The sequence below is a fragment of the Populus euphratica genome, unplaced genomic scaffold, assembly GCF_000495115.2.
Source record: "Populus euphratica unplaced genomic scaffold, PopEup_1.0 scaffold168.1, whole genome shotgun sequence".
Lineage (NCBI taxonomy): Eukaryota > Viridiplantae > Streptophyta > Magnoliopsida > Malpighiales > Salicaceae > Populus > Populus euphratica.
In genome coordinates, this window is record NW_011500000.1 from 145,718 (window position 1) to 160,761 (window position 15,044).

Here is a 15,044-nt window from a genome sequence, read left to right on the forward strand (position 1 = left end):
GGTAACAAATGTATAAAACCAGATTTGAGCTCAAAGTTTATATTATTGTCAATGCTTATGCATAGTGGCTGATTTTCCACGTTAGGAGCAGCAAGCTCCTTGAGTGTTTGTTGTCGTGCAATAGCCATGGTGTTGAGACGAGCTTCCTTGCGTAACCTACATAAATTTTTTTCTATTTCGAGATCCAAATGCACTTGAATTTGATTAGTAGAACGGGTTACTGGCATAAATCATAAAGAAAACTCAAAAGAATCCAATCACACAAGAGACCGAAAACAATGCAAATTGTACGAAAATCCTATGCTAGAAAACTAAAACTACCTAAAACCCTTAGAAAATAGTGGAATTTGGCCTCAATAGGATGGGGATAGTAACATACTAGTCTTGTTCAGAACGTCGTTTTCCTTCAGAAAAAGAAAAGCCGAAACCTAATTCCACAAACAATTCTGTTTTGAACAGTACCGCCACCATGAATAAACAGTACCGCCGCAAGCAAAAATTCTGTTTCTCTCTTTTTTTTTTAGAAATATAAATAAAAAATCACAGCAACTAAAAATAACAGTACAAGCACAAGAATCAACTAAAATTACTTCCCCGGCAACGACGCCAAAATTTGTTGCGATGTCGTGGTCGCACAAATTAATTACCCTAGCTTAAAACACAACACACAAGATAATATAGAGCAAGCAAGGGGTCGATCCCACAAGGAAGATTTAGTTCAGATTTTTATGTTTTACGTTATGCAATTGGGGGGTTTTGATTTGTGATGATCTAAACTATGAAAGAAATTAAACTAGCAAACAAAATCAATTGAAATCGAAATTTATCAAGAAAACAAACCTTGGTCACAAGCACACATCCACCTACAGAAATCAGAACCGATCAACCTTGGTTGTAAGCACACATCCACCAACGAAAATTAGAACCGATCCTTGAAACAAAACTACCATTTATATTCTGAATTTTTATCTTTTCTTAATGTTGGTTAATTAACAGATCCGCCGTATAACTAACCCTAACCAACAAACAATCATAATGTCTGCATTAATGATTTAGTTCAATGGCAGCCCTAAGAACTAGATATTTGAGTGTTCTCCCTAAGTTTAATAATGTAGTTCCGCCATAATTATCAAGCTTAGTTGCTTCACAAGTTCATACATCACAACTCCGGTTTTGATATCAAACTTAGCAATAAATTGTTCACAATAATAACTTAGAGTTCCGCTCTAGCAATTATCAACAACAATAATAGAAAATAAGCATAAGACTCTAGCAATTATCAATAACAATCATAGAAAATATGCATAGGAAAACAACTATACTTATTCATAATATAAACTGAAAATAAAAGGAAGAATAAATCTCACGGTTCTTGAAATCCGAAGGTTTGTTGTGTCCTTGCAACCAAGAAAAGAGCTTAGCCTTGCATAACCATTGAATAACTACTCTTAAAGAATGAAGAGAGCATGATTTTTTGGGTTTGTAGAGGAGAGAATTTCTGTTTCTTAACTTCTGGCTGCTGCCCCCCTTCTCTCCTCTCTCTCTTTCTTTTTATATGCTAAGAAACCCTAGTTCCTAATTTACAAAGTAGTCCTCCCTTAAGTTGACAATTGACATTTAAGTACTTCAATAACCATTTTCCCTAAAAAAGAGAAATAGCCTTGCATGAAATCTTCAAATCAATAACTATTTTCCCTAAAAAAAAAAGAAATAGCCTTGCTTGAAATCTTCAAACTCTGATTTAGAGGAGCTAAATTGCTGATATAAAAACTTAGATGACGGTTTAGAAGCTTCGAAACGTAATTTGGACTCATTTCTTCACGAAATCTGATTGCTGGCGGAATTCAGTTGTCATCTTTGAAAAATCATATCTACCTCATATGACATCATTTTAGGATGAAATTTGGAGCGTTTACATACCGTTGAGTCAGGAATCCAACACAATTCAGTTTGCATAATTTGGACTTCTATAGCTCCAGATATTGAATTTTTAATAGACAAAGGTCAATAGTGGCAGAATGCGAGATTTGACTTTGAAGGATGTGATTTCCATGATCTTCCTCTTTTTATTTTTCTTGCATTACATTTCCAGAAAGGTATGGATGTTAGCTTTTTAGTGCCACTAGAATCACTTCATTTCGATCTCTAGAACTCACGCTCTGCACAAAACATCGACTGAACATCAGATCTGCCAATTATTTCCAATTTACTCCTTTTTGTATTTTTCATCCAAAAGTGCCTTCAAAACATAAAACAAAGAATATCAAGGCATTTTACATATAAAACATGGACAAAACATTAGGTAAATATGGGTGAAACTATTAAATAATATGGTTACATCATGATATAATCCAAAAAAAGGTTAAACAAACAAATTTGAATTGTAGCGTAATTATGCTTATCGTCTAGTTTTACGCTATCAAGCATAAATATCAATCAAATTGTTTAATCAAACTGAAATTTTCTAAAAATTTCCAAGCATATTATTTTATATTAGATTAAAATTTTAGATCAACTAGAGTTTGAAAATGTCTTGCGTTATAGGTCATCACATGCAATATAGATTTTATTGTTTGATTCTTTTTGACTTGTGAATTTTCTATTTAAATATGATTCTTTTTCTCATGATGCAAGATATTTAACAACTTATTTTTGAAATTTGTTTTAGTTTTATAAAGATTTTTGATGGGCAGCAACATAGCTTTTAAGTATGATAAGGATTCCTTAACATTCTAAAATCCTTTTTTTTATAAGAATTCTTTATCTATCTTAGCTATTCAAGGGAAAAAAAAAGTTGAAGAATTTAATTTTATATTACTTTTGGGCTAAATTATTTTTTTGTATTATTGTAAATTATTTCAAGATTTTATTTTTTGTTTTATTTTATTATTTGGGTATTTACTTTTATTTTAGGGCCTGTGTTTTAATTTGGGATTGTTTTGGCCCAAAATCGATGTTTTAGGATTTATTTTAGGCATTAAGTTTATGTTTGCTAATTATTAACTGAAGCACATTGGTTTGTAGGCCGATAAGGGTCTATTAGGGTTATTTAAAAAGAACTCTATATTGTTTTTTTTTCTACAAAATTCAATAGTCATTATGTAACACTTTTCTATTTATGATGACAAAGAACAAATTTAACTTATCAAGGTATAATTAACCATGGGATGTCTTTGTATACTTTAAGTTCTTAATTCCTTATTAAATTTAACTTTCAACATCTTTGATTCTTATATATAAAATTATCTCTAGGTAAGGGTTTCTATCAAAACTTGAATTTAGCTTTCTTAGATTGTCCAAGGTTGCTCGTATTCTTTATTCTTTATTCTATTTATCTTTGATTTTTATATATAAAATTATCTCTAGGTAAGGGTTTCTATCAAAACTTGAATTTAGCTTTCTTAGATTGTCCAAGGTTGCTCATATTCTTTATTCTTCTTTAAACTCTTAGAAACATATTAAAGATTACTTCTTTGTGGTGTTCATCCTTACACTTTCAATTCTTGATTTCCTTATAATCAACGAACATGAGTTTGCATAAATTAAATATGGTTTTTTGGTTCAAGTGATCTTTAGGTCAAGTTGTTTTCAACTTGATTTAAGCTTTTTTAGGTTGTGTTCAATCTTGATTGTGAATTTTAGGGTTTTTACTCTCTAGATTTGTATTTAAATGTCTGATATTATATTTGTATTGTATAATTTGAAGTTAATTGATTTCTAGAATTGAATTTAAATCATGTATGTTACCTTAATATTTTGAATTACACACACACACACACACACACATATATATATATATATATACACAAGGAGTATAGGACCCTAGAATAGAACTCTAAAATGCTTTAATTTTTTTGTGTTTATGGTATATTTACATTTTTTGTTTTTATTTTAATTTGTTGTTTATAATAACATGTTATGTTGGGAAAATTTCAATTATAAGTTTATATTTGAATTTATTATTTATTATTTTTTGTAGTATTTGTTTTTTTGGGATTAATATTATGTTGACCTTATTTTTTGTTATATATATATATTATAGTTTAGTATAAATCATTGGATGATGAGTGTTATTCCATTCCTGAAACCTTTAAAATACTCAAAGAATAATTATCAATATTTATTTAATAAAACATAAATAAGCATATAAAAAGAAAAAATAAATAATTATAGAGTGAGTTCATCAATCCACTCTCTTGGATAGGAGAGGGATAGCGGTAATTTAAGCAAAGATGAATAGGAAAAATGAAGCTCAGCCTTTCATCTTTTGGAGCCAAACTTTGTAGTCCTTGGGGTTTCAAATCTTAATTATGAGTAAGAGGGCTTTTTGTGAAATAATTGAGAAAATTTTTCATAACCTCTCGACCTGTTTATTATCCGTAGGCCAATAATTGCATTTTGAAATGCCTTTCTAAAGGGAATACAAGAACAACAAATCAAATCACTGCCGAGAACTTGAAAGTCTTGTTTCAAATCCTTACAGTCAAGGAGTGCTTCAAGCTTCCAATATGAAGAACGTGTTCTCCCAAGGCAACTTTCTTGCTTCCGAGCTCATCAACGACACTCAAATCCTTACAAACATCCACCTTGAATCCCACATGGCTATCTGTTTGTGCATGCAGGAAGACCTTCTCAAAACCCAACAAATGCTTCTGTGGAGAGTTGTGCACTGATGGGGGAGTAGAGAACAAGAAAACTGTATGGCTTCCGCTCATTGTTCCCGTGTTCTTGATTCTCAACTGCACACCAAAGGTTAAGTTCTGACAAGTCTGTTCAGCAGCAGCAACTGACTTGCATTCTGAAGAGTAACAAACATGATTTTCCTCTAGAGGAACAGATACTAGTCCAGGTGCTTGAGTTAGTTCGTGGCTGACTTCAGAATAGCTTAGTCCATCTCCAAATGAGTAAACAGTTTCTCCGGTGTAGAACCTGTAGGTTCTGCCAGGATAGCCATTCGAAGGATCTGGTCTCATGTTCATATTTGTCATTGGTACTTTGTCTACGTATGATTGTGGATACCAAGTCATCGGTAGCCTCCCACCTGGAAAGAGATTCTTGGTTAAATTCAAACTCATATTCTACTATAATATATAAGCTGACCGACAAGCTGACCTGTAAAGATTTATAATCAAATGAAAAGATCTGAAAAACTAAGAAAACACAATTATGGGATGGTTGGTGCGTACTTGGGTTGTAGGAACCAAAAATAATATCAGCTATGGCAGGTCCACCAGCTTCGCCAGGGTAGCCCACCCATAGGATACTTGTGATTTTGTCGTTAGTTTTCGCAAATGATACATCCATGCCTCCCCCAGACATTATAACAAGGATTACAGGTCCAGTGGATGCATTTGCAACTGCTGTTATCAGAAGCTGCTGCTGTCCTGGAAGAAGAATGTCCACCCTGTCACGACTCTCTGCTTCTATAGATTGATCGGCACCCATTACAAGCACCGTGGCATCAGCTGCAGCTGCTATTTTCTTGGCATCTTCTACTTGGGCAGTGCTGCAGGCTACGTTTGAGCAGCCAGGTAGATATGTTGTAGCAACAGAAGCTGCTAGTCCTTGTAAAGGGGTTGTATATTTGCAGGGTGTACCTAAATCATATCAAAACACATCGTTTAACAAGTTGATTTGATGAACATTGGAAGTAATATGAAGGAAATTGGATGAAATAATTGAAGTTTTACCTTCATAGTTTCCAATCATTGTTTTAGTGACATTGGCATTTGGTCCAATTACTGCCAGGTTTTTTATGGCAGTGGGAGATAGAGGAAGTGATCCTGCGGTGTTCTTAAGCAAAACAATCCCTTGCCTGGCAGCTTCACGGGCCAGCTCCTGATTCTCTGCTGTACATACATCTTTTGGTCCTAGCTTCCCATAGAGTTGTTTGCTGGGATCACCATCAAAGAATCCAAGTCGCATTAAAGTGGCAAAATTGTTGGAGACTGCTCTATCAATGGCCGACTCATTCACAAGTCCTGCTTTTACTGCTGCCTCAGTGTGCTGTCCCAAGAAAGATCCACAGTTGAGGTCCAACCCTATCAAATCGAAACATTTTAGCAACATAACCCCTTGAATCCAATGGAAATCGGAAAAAGAAATTGCAGAACAAATCATACAAATATAACATGATATGTCCAAAAGTGTTGTCGTTTCTTTTGTAGTTATTGCATAGGAATGGTTCGAACCACTTAAAATGCAACAAAATATATGATTGTTAAAAACGTCATTCTACATTAAAAAGGCAGGGATTTGGGCATCTCTTCAAACATCTTCCAAGCTTGTAGCTATATAATTGAATTTGATTAAGTTCAATTGATATATTTAAAATAAATAAAATATAATTCATTTTGTTTCCTATATTACCTTCATCAAGATTTTTCAAAAAAAGAAGAAGTACTATTTTAACATTAATTTTTCTTTTAAAACATAGAAAAACAGAAGGGTAGTACTATTTTTAGACACTTAAAATTGTTCTAAACAATTACAAGTTCAAATTATAAACGAGAAATATTCAGTAAGGCACATCCAAATTCTCATTTGACCATTGTTGACAAAGTAAAATCAATCTACATAGAAATCCAAGAACAAATACCTGCCAATATAGCTTTGGCTGCAGCTTCTTCTGGTGTTTTGGTATAATGCTGTTGGTTGTAGAACACGTCTATGGAATCACAATCCGTAACAATGTACCTGCAGATGCCCAGTTTAGTTTCCAGGAAAGAACATATGATATAAACACAATTAAATTGTGAACATTTTTGAAATTTCATACACACCCATTTAATTTCCATTCCCCTCGGATTACACCAGAGAGGAGGTCGGGATCAGCACAGGTGGGTATACCATTAACCTTGTTGTAAGAACACATGACACTAGCAACATTCCCATCAACAACACAACTTTTGAAAGGTGGTTGAAACGTATCATCCATATCTTGCTTTGTCACCTAACTCATCATAAACAAACTGTACGAATTTAGCCGAAATCATTAAGAGAAAAAACTATAATTAAGAGAGAAAGTGACCTTCCTAATAAAAAAAGGTTCTAGATTAAATAAATGAACATTACCACAGCATCAAAATGGTAACGATCAACCCCTTTCCAGTTATCCAGATCATAGGCTGTGTAATGTTTACAGCATGCGGCAACCTTAAGTCCATCTGGATTGCCATCATCCCTTTGTTGCAGTCCTTTAACATAACCTGATCCATATTTACTTGAGAGCAAGGGGTCCTCTCCTGGAGTTTCCTGGCCTCTTCCCCATCTGGGGTCTCGAAATATGTTGATATTTGGTGACCAAAACGTCAATCCTGCCAATCCCACATTGTACATTGCTCTTGCTTCCGTTGAAACAACCTGGAGTTTTAACATATAGCCTTCAAACAATAAAAAACTTATTGGTTTCTTTAACCATCTGGGAAAGCATTTTCCACCACACAATTCTGGTTAGACTCGATAATCCTTTCAGTCATAAGAATGTAGTACTCGAGTTTTGCAGAACACAACCATAGAGGGACACCAGAATCAATGGATTCAACCAAAAGGGAGCTAGTTAAACATGAAAACCAGAACTCCTTTCCTTCTTCAATTCTTTTTTTCAGTTTTTTAACAAGGTAAATCCTCCATTCAAGTCATGAGAGCAGTATTGGTGTCCAAAGGCTAGTCAAAAGAAGTCAATGATCCTTGTTTATCTTCAACATGATTCGGTTAGCAAAAATAGCAAAAAAAGTGCTATAAATAATAAAATATAGGTGAAATATGAAGAATCGTCTTCACAATGAATACAGGTGGGATCAAAATAAGATCGGTGGCTGCTCAATTAATTTCCACACGTTGCCGTCTACTTCAGTCTCGCTAACATGCAAGCTGGAATCCACAAGAAAAAGGTGTACCCAACTGATACAAAAAAGTCTTCGGGTCTGAAAGTGGTTTCAAGGGATACAATTACAATTCCACCTCCTCTGACTCAGCATCACATGCATGAGATTTTCTGCTTTTGGACCTAATTCTATTGATTAACTGTAGCGCCACCGAAATCCTCACCGTCAAGTTCCAATGGAACAATAAAAAAATTTCTTCTGGGCAATTCCTACACTGGCTGAGTGTATATTTCCCAGCATCTGGTACTCTTCTTTTTAACATTTGGATAGAATCTACAAAGTCTCGAGTTCAAACCTATTTTTTGCGCAAGAAAACAACTTCCACCAAATCCATCTCATATTTCAAAATAATATATAGATATATAAAACTATAATTAAGAAAGAAAGATTTGTCTTCGTTGCTAAGATTTAGGAAGTCAAGAAGAGGACGAATTGAAGGGGAAAGAAAATCAGACAACATGAAAGAAAAAAAGAGTAAATTTGCAAATTGAAACAAAGAATATAGAGATATGATATTACCTTTCCAATGGCTACAAAGAGAGAGGTGTTGAAGGAAGCAGCAGTGAGGATGACCTGGGGAAAGCTTGTAGCTCCGGGGACAACACTAGAGAAATGAGTGCCTGGACCGACGTAAGAAACTCCATGTAAAGCCTCCGACCACCATTCATACCTAGGTATCCCAAGTCTGCTCACACTCCCTGCACTATTCACCAAGAACAATATCTTTTCTTGCAATGTGAGTCTTCCCACCAGGTCTACAACTCTGTCACTCACCCCTAACGACGTGTTACAGAACCCAAAACTGGCCAATGATGGATTGCTCACAACATCACAGGCAAAAACTGGTGATGATTGTGCCAAAACTACATGGCTAGAAGAAAAAAGCAAGAAGCAGATAAGGGAAAAGAAGAGAAAAACAGAGACCTTAGGTACTCTGTTTTGGGAAGAAAATGAGGCCATTCAAATTTTAAAGAAAGGAGGGGAAACAAGTGCTGTGTTATATAGAAAAAGGAAGAGAGTTCTTATTATTAATAACTATAAAAGAAGAAAAAGAAAAAAAGCAGAGACATTGTTTTCTAGCAGCCCGTGATGGATATATATGGGGAAAGGAGAAGAGAGGAAAGGATCAGAATGATGACGATATAATAAATAATAATTGCATGATAATATTTTTTCGTTTGTTCTGACAATGACCACTATGAGGGAATCTTATGTGGTTCAAGAAATCATGATTGGATATTAGCAAGTCCGTGATTGATTCATTCTTTCCTCAACAATGGAGGTGCGTTTTTGTTTTTTAGTCCTATTCAGGGCGTGCTCTGGTGCGAAAATAGAATGATGACATTGGAAAATTAAAAAAACTGAAATGTCTGCAAGCATTCACTACATAGATAACTATTCACTGTAATAGAATGATGGCATTATTGTTTTACCTTTTTAATAAATAAAAATCAATTATTTTGGTATTAGGTTTAAACGCCCCCCCCACTGTTCCATTGATTACTATGAAATTTCCGTGACAATTCGGTATTTTAATATTTTATATGCACTGTTTCTATTATAAAAAAATTAATTAGAAATAATTAAGTTTTTTTATATTTTAAAAATAAAATATAAAGACTAAATTAATTTTAAAAATAATTAAAAAACTAATTGTTATTTAGTAGCTTTTTCATCCTTTTAATTTAATCTTTCCATAAATATAAATATTATTTACAAATATAAAATTGACTGAAAGATAAGTTGAAAGAGTCTCGTTATTATCTTTATGATGTTTTGATGAGTGCACATGGTAGTGGAAGGCTGAGCTCCAATGAATTTTTCTTTTCTTTTCTTTATTCTTCTTGCTAAAATATAAATGTATTATTTTATTTTTTTTATCCAATTTAGTCATTATTTTTTGGATTGCTATTTATTTTATTTTTTGGATTGATTTTTTTTCTTCAATTTCATCTTTCATCTTTCATCATTTTGTTTTATTTTATTTTTATATAAAATTTGATTTTTATTATTTTAATTGATATTAGTTTTTTTTTATCATTTTTTATTGATTTTTTTTAATTACATCTTTCAACATTTGACTTTAATTTATTTTTATATCAAATTTAGTCTTCATTCTTTTAATTATTATTTGTTTTGGATTTTTTATTATATTTTTTAAATTTTATCCCTTATTATTTTATTAATTTAGGATTTTGCTTCATTATTTTTTAAAATTTACCTTATGTAGGGTAGGCTCTGGGCTCATAATAAAGGTCACGAGTTTCGAAAGTTAACACATGTTAACTTTGATATTTTTTAGGTCATTTTTAAAAAAAAAAATTTAAATTTTATTCTTTAACTTTTTTTTAAAAAATTTAAATTTTATTCTTTAACTTTTGATTTATTAAAAATTAGTCTTCATGCATTTTTTTAATTTCTTTTCTATTGGCTTATCTTAATCTTGTGCTAATGATTGCATGGTTAAAGAGTTAACTGTAGTTGACTCAAGTTTTTTTTGTTGTTTTTTTATATTTTTTTTTGTTTTACCCTTTAACATTAAAATATTTTTTTTTGTTTTGCCCTTTAACATTAAATTGTTTGATAATTAAGCTTCATAATTTTATTAAGTATGGTTTCAATAGAGTTAACCTGGTATTACAACTAGGTCTCATATTTGGCATGCTAATTTGGATGGACTTTGATTTTTTTCTACATCGCTAATTTTTTTGTTAATTTATTTTTTTTTGTTATATTTTTTTATTCATATTATTTAAAATAGTCAAGCTTATTAAACCTAATCAAGTTAATGACAGAGTATCTAGTTTTTCTAGCTTTTTTATTAACATTTGTGTCACCTTTCCATCCTTTTTTTCATACCAGACAAAATTTGGGTTGGCTCTCAACATAGTATGGATCTCTATCTCCTATCAAACTATAAAAACATAGATGTTATGAAGGATGCAAAAAAACACTCTTTTTTTAGGTTTAACGTGATATTGATGAAATACTTGCCAAATGTTTTCCTAACACAAGAGAACCAAGATGTTCTCTTACTAAGCTTAGAACAACATCTAAATAAAATATAGTAAGGTCTTCAAAACAATCACAAAGGGGCAAACTAGACCAAAAAATTATTGAAGACACCTCTATATATGTTATGGCAATACTTACTTTAAATACAAGATTTTTTCTCCATATGTTGTTCTTAATAAGTAAATGTTTATAAGGTGTTCAAATCAGCCATCTTGCCTACATATAAAGGCATTTGTCTTTTCTTGTGGACCTTTCTTAGGTATAAAAACTTAATTTCCATTAGGTATAAAAGTTCGCATTGCTTAAGTTTAAAGGTATCCTTCCTGCATATATGTGTGGTTACATTATGCTTAAGTAGAAGGGCATCATACCACCTAATACAAAAGGTTATCACAAGAGAATTTTTAGAGTTATCTTATTGCTAAACAGCTCAAACTTGATGACTTTCATTTTTAAAACCCTGGTTTACTCAAATCATATGTACAGGAAAATCATTATATCTCAAACAAAGTCAACCTTATTTTAAGATAGAGGAAATTGATAAGGGATTTCTAATCATATATCTTCTCTAACAAGACCGACTATGCATCCCTCCTTACTGGTGGACTCAGATGCTCATCCTCTTCTTAAATGGACCTAGATTCACTCTTTTCTTCTTAATATTCTCATATTAGTTTATTCTTCTTATCAAACTCAATTTATATGTTTTTCTTTGACAAACTTACCAATTCCCTTCTAAAGAGCTTAATTTTTATCCCTCTACTTAGAAGACACATTTTTCCATCTCTTTAATAGACCAACAACGCACCTTTTCCTTGGTGAGCCAATTTTGTATCCCCTTTTCTTAAAGAAGTAATCGTGCATCCCGATATATAAAGCTTATAATCTTAAGTTTAATTAATACACCCTAAATGCACTACCCTCTATTTAAGCCTAGTTTAGTCGTTATCAACGCCAAAAACAAAACATGCATTCATTAAATGCTCACATGTTATTTTACCACAATAATGCCTACATAATCATGTTATATCATGTTCATACCTAGGAGATGGCCTTTATGATGTCATTCATTTCAATCATCAATTAACTACCAACATTATCTCTATAAAAGTTATGTCTTATGGGTATAAAAATGTCAAAAGACCATAAGGTAACTAGGTCAAATTGAGAAATCACATTCTTTTCTTCAACTTTCAATAATCTCTTACATCTTTTCTGCAAAAAAAACATATAACACAACCTCTAAGTCTTCATTCTTTATATATAAGATGATCATTTGAGCCTAATTGAAGATTTGTTTTACAAGTGCTTATGCTACCCAAGCACAATAATCCTAACCTTCTAGTCATCTACCAACCTTGAAAAAAACCTTGTGTATAGAACTTAAACGTAAATTTATCAAAGGAAATAAAAATTAAGTTTTTAGAATTTTCTTTAAATCTCATCAAGGTGGAACATTTATAAATTTATCAAAGGAAATAAAAATTAAGTTTACCTTCTTTTTTAAACCCACTCACATATTCACATTTATTATAGAACTTAAACTTAATTAACAAATAAAGTCGAAGAGTTAAAAATAAATAGAAAACACACATGGTTTATCTAGTTTGGATTTTTTTATTAAATGTATCAATCAATTATGGAATCAAGTATAATATATCTTAAATTTTCATTAATTGATCAAGTTTGGTACTTCATGCAAATCTATTATTAACAAAAGATGGATAGTGAGATTTGAGGCATTTATATAAATGGAGGTTAATAAATATACTAAATAATAATTTTAAAATATATAAAATAACTTAACAAATAGTACATAAAAAAATATAATTACATTTCTCCTTAAACCCAAAGACTCATTTTACCTGAGCCTATTTCAACACTCATCTCTAAATAGAACACTATTAGTGATTAAAAAACCCAAACTTTCATCACTTCTCTCCATTTATGATCAATCACTTATTTTTGCTTTCAAATTAATAATTAACTTTACAATTCTTTAAACTCCACCACCCAATCACTTATTTTTAGTTGATTATGTTTTTCAAAACCCTAATTTTTGTTAACTTCCTTGAATTAACAATCTTGATGGATTCTCAGTATTGTGGTCATTCTCAAGTGTTTAACCAAGAATCTCTCAAAAAATAAAAATGTTGGCCATCAAGTAACTAATATCCTCATTCAATATGCTATGATCGTTCAAACTCGTCATTAAACACAAGTTAGCTAACTCGTCCAAATTTGAATCATCATCATTGTTTGAGCTTGAACTATCATAAGTTAGTATTGAAGCTAACTCATCTAAATTTGAATCATCATCAGCGTTTGAGCTTGAACTATCGTAAGTTAGTATTGAGCATTATTTATGTCTAGATTGTATTTTTAGGGTTTTTATTGCCATCTTCTTCTTATTTTTCTTCTCTATTATATGTTTTTCACTCATCATTTAAATTATTTTTTAATTCATAGAAAAGGATGAAAATGTTGTTAAAAAAATTGCAAGAAGAAGAAGAAGAAGAAATAGTTAAACCTAATTTAAAAAGTCACTAAAATTCTATTTTAATAATTAAATAGGGCATGATTGTTATGAGAAAATTGAATAAATCATATTTTCATGAATTATGGTTATGTTGTTTTCATTACATAAAATGAATAAGTTATGTTATTATTAATTAAATAGGAATTTTATTATAAATATTTAATAAATTGTAAATATTATTTAGTCTACCAATCAATAGTCACATTAATTATTCTTTGACATTTTGGTAGGAAAATTAATAAAAAAAAATATGTACTAACATATTTCTTATTAAATAGTTTTCACATTAAATTATTTAAGTATTTGATAGATTCATATTAGTCTATCTTTTTAGTATCTTACACTTAGTCTTTCATGCATATTTTATGTCTTACAATAGCCTACTTAACTAGTTTTATGCTTAATAGTGATATAAAGATATAAAATGTAAAAAACGATAAATATAATATTTTTAACACAACATTAAGCAAATGATTAAAAAGAAAATATTGAGATTAGTGGAGCTCGAAAGTGCAAATCCTAATTGTATTAGGAGAGTTTTTAGCTATGATGAGTACTAAAATTGCTTTTTTTAATAAGAAGTTGTCCAGCTCAAAGAGAAATTACTTTATGTATGATTTGGAGTGTTATGCTATTGTTTAAAAGTCTCAAGTATTGGTGACATTACCTCGTGTAAAAGGAGTTTGTCATACATATTATGTAGCTTTAAAATACATAAATAAGAAATATAAGTTAAGTCGTTAGCATGCAAAATGAGGTTTTTGTTTTTTAAGAGTTCATATTTTCGCTAAGTCATTAATTAGGCATCTTAAATAAAGTCGTAAATGCCCCGGTAAGCAAGTTGCTCTACTCAATACTATACGTACATAAGTGATTGGGCTTGATACTTTTCAAGAGCTATATTTGAGTGACTAATCATTAATGCATATTTATATTGAGTTGATAGATAGATATAAGCAAGATAACTTTATATTTATAAATGGATTACTATTTCATTGTTTGAAGTTATGCATCCCATATTGCTTCTTGTAGGAACATATCATTTGTGAATTGTATTATAGAGGACACTTTAGTTAGGATAAGACATTGACTTTAATGTCAGTAGATTATTATTGGCCTAAATTATCAGGCCAGGTATCTTGTTTTATGAGGATACGTGTTGTTTGTTGGAAGCTTAAAAGAGCCTTATCAAATGCTAGGTTGTACACTCCAATATTAGTTTTAATGCTCCGTGGTTGGTAATTAGTATGGATTTTGTGTCCCACTTACCCTGTATCTAATGAGTCATGAATTTTATTTTTATTATTGTGGATAGATTCTTGAAAATGACTTATTTCATAGCCTGTTAGAAGATCATGACTGCATCCTGGATAGCTTACCTTTATTTTAACAAAGTGGTTCATTTACATGGCTTTCCTAACTTCATCACCTTGAATAAAGATATAACGTTTATGAGTAAATTTGAAAGAACTTGTAGGGAAATATAGGAACTTAACTGAACTTTAGTAGTTTATATCATCCCTAAATAGATGGGCTGATTAAGACGATTAATCATATCCTTAGCAAGTTGCTATTGAAGTATTGGGATATGGTTTTGCCACAAG

At 31.2% G+C, this 15,044-nt stretch overlaps 1 protein-coding gene across 1 annotated transcript; it reads right to left on the minus strand.

Moving 5' to 3' along the window:
• Window positions 1-4,236: 4,236 nt before the first annotated feature.
• Window positions 4,237-8,954, minus strand: LOC105140825 (beta-xylosidase/alpha-L-arabinofuranosidase 1-like). Its single transcript, XM_011047821.1, has 7 exons — window positions 8,406-8,954; window positions 7,075-7,362; window positions 6,783-6,952; window positions 6,599-6,696; window positions 5,691-6,041; window positions 5,187-5,597; window positions 4,237-5,041 (listed from the first exon to the last, which is right to left on the minus strand). The coding sequence occupies exons 1-7, from the start codon at window positions 8,844-8,846 to the stop codon at window positions 4,470-4,472; spliced, it is 2,331 nt and encodes a 776-aa protein (XP_011046123.1). The 5' UTR covers window positions 8,847-8,954; the 3' UTR covers window positions 4,237-4,469.
• Between the last annotated feature and the right edge of the window lie 6,090 nt (window positions 8,955-15,044).